The 7,569-nt window shown below is 53.2% G+C and overlaps 1 protein-coding gene across 6 annotated transcripts in view; it reads right to left on the bottom strand.

Annotated features, from left to right (window-relative positions):
- Nucleotides 1-1,608: 1,608 nt before the first annotated feature.
- SLC25A39 (solute carrier family 25 member 39) overlaps nt 1,609-7,569 on the bottom strand; it is a 31,787-nt gene continuing 25,826 nt past the window's right edge. For 5 of the 6 annotated variants that reach the window (XM_019501026.2, XM_019501014.2, XM_019501009.2 and 2 more), the window contains 7 exons: nt 7,444-7,511; nt 6,400-6,524; nt 5,828-6,001; nt 4,428-4,537; nt 3,813-3,894; nt 3,494-3,574; nt 1,609-3,018 (listed from right to left, as the gene is read on the bottom strand). In XM_019501026.2, the coding sequence (XP_019356571.1) occupies nt 2,900-3,018; nt 3,494-3,574; nt 3,813-3,894; nt 4,428-4,537; nt 5,828-6,001; nt 6,400-6,524; nt 7,444-7,511 (759 nt within the window). In that variant the 3' untranslated portion in view covers nt 1,609-2,899. The remainder of the gene's footprint in view (nt 3,019-3,493; nt 3,575-3,812; nt 3,895-4,427; nt 4,538-5,827; nt 6,002-6,399; nt 6,525-7,443; nt 7,512-7,569) is intronic. The other variant, XM_059726872.1, reaches the window with a different exon arrangement.

The raw sequence follows: 7,569 nt of genomic DNA, 5'->3' as shown, positions 1-7,569 counted from the left end.
GTCATCCCAAGCTCCAAGGCTCCACCTCTTCTGGGGCAGGTGTCACCTTTAAACTTCAAACCAAGATACAAAAACAGCTGTGGCATGCACTAACACATGGCATTCACATGCTGTCTGATGCCCAGGGGATGTGTATTTCAGGCCAGATTGTCAGTGGGCTCTTTCAAGCCTCATGTGGCTTCTGGGCTACAGGCTAGCCTCTGCTGTAGGGTCCAGGCACCCCAACATGTACACTGTGATGCTGACAAGGCTCTCTTAGGAGGAAGCTGTCCTACAGATACCCTAGCTCTCCTGCCCCTATGGAGAGAAATGATGGTACAGTACACCTGAAATCTCAAGGTTGGTGCAGTATCCGAGGTTCCTCCATGGCGATCCTGGAAGTCAAATGGGGTGAAGCAGGGGCCAAAAGATGACCCATGAGACTCTAGGGCTGCTCACATTGCCAGGCAGCCACGCTCTGAAGCCGAGTGATTGATGACTGCCCCAACATCAATGAAGCATTCCTATGGCAGTAGGAAAACACAAGACACCTGGGGCAAGAGAAAACCAGTCCACTTACTAGCTGGAGCTCATCATCAGAGAACAAGAGCAATGGGCTGCTGGCCCCTGCTCTCAGGATCATCTTCCCAGGGTCCAACTCCACCAGCAGCCTGGGCATGACATGGCTTTGCTGGTACTCTCTAATCTGGCCAAGCTGGGGGAAGCAGGTACCCACACAGACAGCACTGGGGAAAGGGAGGGACTTAATTTAGTAGAGGACAAGCCCCACCTCCAGCAGGACAAAGCAGAATCCCTTCCCCTCCCAACTATCAGGCAGCAAGCACCATTCGCTTCCATGGGGGCTGAGAACACTACATGTAGAGAAGGTGGTGTTTGTAACCTTGCAAAGAAGAATTTTTCCAGCTATTTTAGTTGGTCTAATAAAAGATGCCAGATTTACCCAAAGAACCTTGTCTGCCAGTGTAGAGAGAGGCACCAAAGAGCAAATGAGGGGCTCCTCCCCTAGCTGGTACACAACTCAGCAGGACAGATGCTGAGCCAGGGGGAAGGGCCAGCAGGGAGGGAGCGTTCTAGGTGCCAAGCTGGTCACCCTTAACTAGCTCAGACACAAAAATGACATCTGACACTCTGCATCCCCCTCCCCTTTCCCCCAACAAACACACTTCTGAATTTTCTTACACTACACTTTTCTGGGTGCCCTGGTGAAAGGGAAGAACTATTCCCACATCCCACCCTACAGGCTTTGCAGAGAGATTCTGTGAGGTATAGTGAAGGAGGATCAGGCCTGAAGCCCTCTGCATAAGACATGGACAAAGGCCAGGACCCCTATTGGGAATGGCACCCTGCACCCATAGAATCAAGGTCAGCAGTAGTAGATTAACCAATTAGTCACTGTCCTGCAAGCCTGTAGACACCCAGGCTACACATAGCAGCAGAGCAGGGAAAGCAGCTGCTGACTACATGGGATCAGTTCAACCCCTTGATATTGGTCAATAGCAGTTGCTGAGTCAGACCTTGGAGCCCTTTAGGTGCCCAAGCCCAGCAGAACTTGTCACACTGAGAACACCCCAAGGAGCGAAGTGTGTATGTGGGAGAAGGGATCAACTGTTCTAAATCCCAAATAAAAATTTATTTAAGAAAATAAGAGCAAACTCCCCCACCCTCCAAGTGCCCCTGCACGCCAGGCATGAGCAGTGGGAAGGAAAGTGGCTACTAGTCCAGCTACCGGCCCTAGAGCTGTTCCAGGGTGGGCTGAGGTCTATTATTCTTAGGCGTACCACACCTGTAGTATCCATTACAGCAGTCCCCTATACAGCAGTGGGGCAGACAGGGTTGAGGAAATCCTGAGTGGAAGAAGCTGTTGTGTTACGTGCAGAGGAGACTGGCCTGGAGCCCAGGAGGGGGCTGTCACGTGTAATGTGATGTTTCCATCCTGGAAGGATGGGGCAGCAACAGAAGCAAGCGTAGAGTGAAGATAGGGAAAGGGGCTGTGCGTACAGGACATGAAATGGGTTTCATCCCAAGGTGAGGGCCAAACCCAGTGTTTGATACAGATCCCATGAGTCACAGGCATAGCCATCTCCTGGCTGCTATGCCCTTGTTGCTTTAAAGTCTTTGTACACAAAAGGCCCTTGGTCCATGGCAAAGCAGGCAACCCTGGCAGCAGTCCATGCCCTGCCAGGAAGGAGCCCCTGCCCAAAACATGTGTGGTTAGGCCACCCCCAGCTGGGCAGGGAGGCAGCTTTCAGCAGCTAATGAGTCCACTTCTCCCAGAGCAGCTTTGTCCTGCCCCATCCAGGGGACACAACAAGTGGAGCTGGCTGGAGCAGGATGGCCTTGTGCTATCACAGCAAGTGAAGGCAGCTTCAAGTGGCCTAACCAGCATGCAGGCCAACCAGGAGGAGGTGAGGGCAAGGGGAGGGGACAGGCAGGGCAGAAAGGTATATGCCAGAGGCAAATGGCAATCTTACCGGCTCTAGGCCTGGAAAACATCAAGTGCCCTATACTGCTAGTACATGGCCTCCAGCCCACCCCCAAGGGAGGCAAAGAGGAAAACCTCTCAAGCAAAGCATGAGGGCAGAATGAGGCCAAAAGGCACTTGGACTTGACATATCCCAGTGCAGAGTGCCTGGGATGGGGAGTCCTGGCTGGGAGGGAGGTCACACCAGGCACTATGCAGTGAGAGAGAACTACCCCTAGCAACAACCAAGAGGAACTGAAAGGCCCAGGAGCCAGCAGCCCCATCTATGCTGTGCCTTCCCACCTGCTGGCCCTCAAGGTACGCCCCCTCCTGCCTCAGAGAGGCACAGGCCACTGTGCCTGCCCCCACAGCACAGAGCAGGCTGTTGAGAGGTTGTGCCATGGGGGCTGTGCCCAGGTGCTGCCTCAGCCTGGGTGCTCACAGGCTGCTGAGCTGCTGCTCCTGGTTCAGCTTCTGGAAGAAGGTCTTGCCAAACTCATACGTGCTGATCATTATGGCGCAGGCAGGAGCCACTTTGACGACACGGGGCAGGAAGCCTGAAGGAGGCAGGAAGAGTCGTATTAATCTCTTCCTGTTCTAGCTGTAGGACCATGATCAGCTTACATCCCCCCGCCAGCACTCTTTGAATGCCACCCCCCCTCAGAGCATGCTTGTCATCTCAAAGAATCATAGAGAAGCAGGGCTGGAAGGGACCTCCACAGGTCATCTGGTCCAACCCCCGGCCCAAAGCAGGATCATCCCTATCCAAACTATCCTATACAAGTCATAATCTAAACTCTACATAAGACTACCATCAACTCTGACACAACACAGACCTAACACCCCAACCTGCCACTGGTAAAGCAAGGTGACCATGGCAACCAGTGTCCTGCTTCTGTAACAGGTTGTTAATATAAGCTCAAGAGATCCCAGGTAGTCCCAGATCTCCCTGCAGTCCTCACTGCCTGCCTGCCTGCCTGCCCGCCCCCCCCCCCTCCCCCCGGCCCACCTTTTGAGGGCACAAGCTCTTACCTGCAAAAAGCCCACGGATACCAGACTCAGCTTGAATCCTCCTCATAAGCAGAAAGGTGGAGGAGGACTTGGAGGCAGCCACTGTGGAGCCAAGGCAGAACAGAGTTACAAGGGCAAGGGGAGGGTAGTGCTCACTCTAGCCAGGGCATGCTCAGCCACAAAGTAACACTCTACCCCAGGCAGTGTGAACACTGAGGAAGAAGCCTTCCTCCCAGGACAGGACAATGCAGATGGGCTCCCCACTGCTTGGAACTGAATCCTTCAGCATGTGGAGACCACTAGGATGTCCCAAGGCTGGTATCCTCAGCGCGTCTCTCACCTCTGAGCTTCTCTGCATCTCCCAGCTCAATCTGCCGCTGGGTCTTCACCACATCAAAGGGCAGCGTCAGCACTGCAGCCACCTGCCAGAAGGGGACAAGCTGCCTATCATACCCAAGCCACAGCTGGGGAACCTGGGGCCTACCATGCCACTCCCCAGAGACATGACCTGACCTTCATCATATGACTGGGAACTCCAGCTCCCAGTCCCTCAGCCCTGCTCTTCCCATCCCCCCATAGGCTCCTTGCCTTGTCCCCCGCCTCTCTTAGTATATATAATATCCAATGAACCCCTTTCTTTGGGCCTCACTCAGACCCTGCTCTTTGAGGCAGGGATGAGCTTCACTGAGTCTTGCACAGGAAGGAGACGAAGGCACCCAATGGACATTGGTCTATACAGCCCCAGCTTGCTTGAATCCAGACAAAAAATAAATAAATCAGCAACTACCTGCTTCTGCCACTGTTCCAATCCTTCCAGGATGGAAATGTCTCACCCCAAACACACAACACCTGTTTGATTCTTTCCTTGTTTTAAACACCCCCCTGCTCTGTGCTGGGGCCTAGGGTTCCTTCAAAGGCAGGCACCACTGGATGGATCTACAGATTCCATACTCACAGTCCCAGAAACAGCCCCAGAGGTGAAGCTGATCATGAAAGTGGCTTTGTCAAGTTGGGACCGGTTGCAGAGCCATTCCTTCACCAGCTCATAGTTAAACCAGTAGAGAGCTGAGAGAGAGAGCAGTGCCAAAGTTAGAAGGTCCTGAGGCTTGGCTCTACGGACAGGAGACTTAACTTGTCAGTCCCTGATCAAATACAGTAGGAGCCATTCCCCCCCACCGCCCTTATTGGAAGCAAGCCTAGAGAAGGGAGGGGAGTTCCAGTCCCATGGCCTGAGGAATCCTGGGCTTCTGCTGACACCAGCAGTCAGCAGCTCAACTATTACCAATGGGAGACGACTGCCTTCCCTGGCACAAACAGAGCTGGAACCGAGCTGAAATGCAGCCAGCTTGTAACAGGAAGCAAGCGAGAGGACTGGGCCACTGGACTGGCTCTGAAAATTCACACCACTGTTTGCTATCAACTTCTCCCTGGACAAAGCAGGTAAAAGATGCAGAGGGAAGAATAGCAACCCACTACAGCATGATCTGACAGTGCCAGCGTGACACTGTATTCTCTGCGGACAGCAGGAGGGAAATTCCTGTCCTGGGGAAAACCTGCCACTTTCACCCTGGTCTAAAATGTCTGGCTGCTTGATGCCTTGAGTCAGCAATCACAAATATATGAGACCTGCCCTCTGCAGGGTGACAATGCTCAACAGTCCTAGTGCCTGGCAGGAGCATCCTAGCCACAACTAGTACCCAGCCTGGATAAGTTCCTGTACCTGGGTGATGTCAACCTACCAAGGGCATAACCTGTCCTTTCCAGGGGATATATGCACAGCCTATTGTACTGCCTCCAGAAAGTCCTTCCCCTGCCAGTGCCCACCCCATGCTTGGCACCTTCACCAGGCAAATAAGCCCTGGTTCAGCACTGATGCCCACATCACAAGGCATCAATCTTACTGATGTGAGGTAGGACTCCCAAATCACTGCCATATCTTCAGGGCCTTTAGTGAATTTATCCTCACAGCTCCTGGGCAGATTTATCCCCATTGCACAGGCAAGGAATTGAGGCATACAGCACCCAAATAATATGCTCAAGATCACACAGGGAGGCTGTGGCAGGGCAGGGACTTGAAACCTGAGCCTCCCAAAGCCCACCTGATCACTCACAAGTAGACTGCCCTTCCTCTTGGAATAGAATCAGAAAAGTAGGGTTGGAAAGGACTTGAGATGTCACCTAGTCCAAACCCCTACTCAAAGCAGGACCATCCCTAACTAAAGAGGAGATTGCTTCCCTATTGCAGTGCCCCATGACACTGGAGTCCATGGATTAAACCTCCCCTCCCCCGTGATACCAATTGCAGAGGCTCCTGGAGCACCCACGTCCCACACCCCCTTGTCAGTGCAGCTATACCTGAGAAAGGAACATCCCGCAAGACTGTAGGCCCCCAGCCTCTCCAGAGAGACAGCCAGCCATCCTGGGCAACTGCTGACTGGATACAGATGCACAGCTCACGGTAACTCAGCTGTCGGGACTGCATCTTGGTCCGAATCAGCTCCAAGGGGCTGATCACCGTCACAGCGCCCACTGAGCGAGGGAGGGAGGAGAGGGGTGAGACCGGCACAGTTGTAGACAAGCCAATGGTGCCATAACACTGTGGAGTAGGGTGCATGGGCCACCCCTGAACACAGACAGCAGGAAGGTACCCGCCATTCTGCAGAGATGAAAAGGAACTATAGAACCGGCACAAGGAGAACAGGTCTGGCAGCAGCTCTGCATGCAGCAACGTGCCCTCAAGGTCACACGGGGAATCAGTGCAAGAGTTGGGAACTGAATCTGAGAAGTCTTAGAACACTGTAGCCCACCCCACAGGGCCCTGTAAGGAGGAAGTGGAGATTCTACTGGAGCAGGGATTTTCTACTGGAGGGAGCACCCAGGCACTGGGACCCCTGGAGCTGACAGCAAAGGAAGAGAGCAATACTCACGCCTGGAAAGAGCGCCAGCCACCAGAGGAATGTGGTGCCCCTGGTTGCCCATCAGGGAGTGCAGGTAATCCCGCAGCTGGTCATAGGTGGTGAAGTAGATCACAGTGGCAGGTACTGCCATCACCCTGCCAAGGAGAGGGTGCTGCTAGCATCACGTCTGGCTTGTGTTGCCCTCCATGCCCACAGCAGGAAATCAGAAGACTTCTGGCACAGTTACCTTCCCCCTCAAACAACCCAGTTGCACCCTGACACTATCCCCTTTCCCTTTCTCATCAAAAAGTCAGCCTGGAAGGGCCCTCAGAAGGTCATCTACTCCAACCCTCTGCCTGAGGCAGGATCATCCCTATCCAAACTAATCTCATACAAATGCTTGTCTAACCTATTCCTAAAATTACATAAGCAATCCTGTCGCACAATTATAAGGTACATGGCCCAAAGAAACCAAGAACACCCTAAACTGCTACAGATAAAGCAGGGCAGAAGGATTGTCAGCATCCCACCACTGCAAGGGCTGTCAAAAACACTGACGATATGTAAGGAAGAGAGCCAATCCCACCACTAGAGGAAAACAAAACCCCTCAAGCATCTGACCATGGGGTAAAATTCTTTTCTGACCCCAAATGTGCCAACTGGTCTGGCCCTCAGCAGGGGAGAAAGACCCTCTAACTTTTAAGGAGCACCCTGTGTGTGTAAAGGCTATAGACTTTCTGACACAGCTTGCAAGACCTGAGAGTCAGACCAGACAGAGAAGGGAATAGAAAGCAAAAGGAGAGGAAACAGCCTCTGACTCTAAGGAGCTTGGACAGTTTGGTGCTGGAAGACCATCTTCTGCACGCCACAGCAGTCAGCGGCTACATGTGGTGGCTCCTGGCCTTTCAGACTAGTGCTCGCACCCTGGGAGCCAAGGCCAGGAATGCAAGCTCTGGCATTAGTGCCCCCCAGGAGGCTGCATTCTCCCACGCTCGGGGAACTCAAAGGTTGAGGTGGGCAATGATGGTATTGCTTATGCATATTGCCATTGCTTATGCAGGTGCCCAGACTCACAGCGTGGGAGGCAGGCCACTCCATAAAGACCTGATGCCCTCGTAGCGTGTGATCTTCACAAAGGCATCCTGAAACAAAGAGAAGAGTGTGAAGGTTTGGGGTAGGGAGAGGGGGCTTTTCCAGTAC

Source organism: Alligator mississippiensis, chromosome 4 (genome assembly GCF_030867095.1).
Source record: "Alligator mississippiensis isolate rAllMis1 chromosome 4, rAllMis1, whole genome shotgun sequence".
Classification (NCBI taxonomy): Eukaryota; Metazoa; Chordata; order Crocodylia; family Alligatoridae; genus Alligator; species Alligator mississippiensis.
The sequence above is the reverse complement of the archived record's forward strand: the minus strand, read 5'-3'. Positions and strand labels throughout refer to the sequence as shown.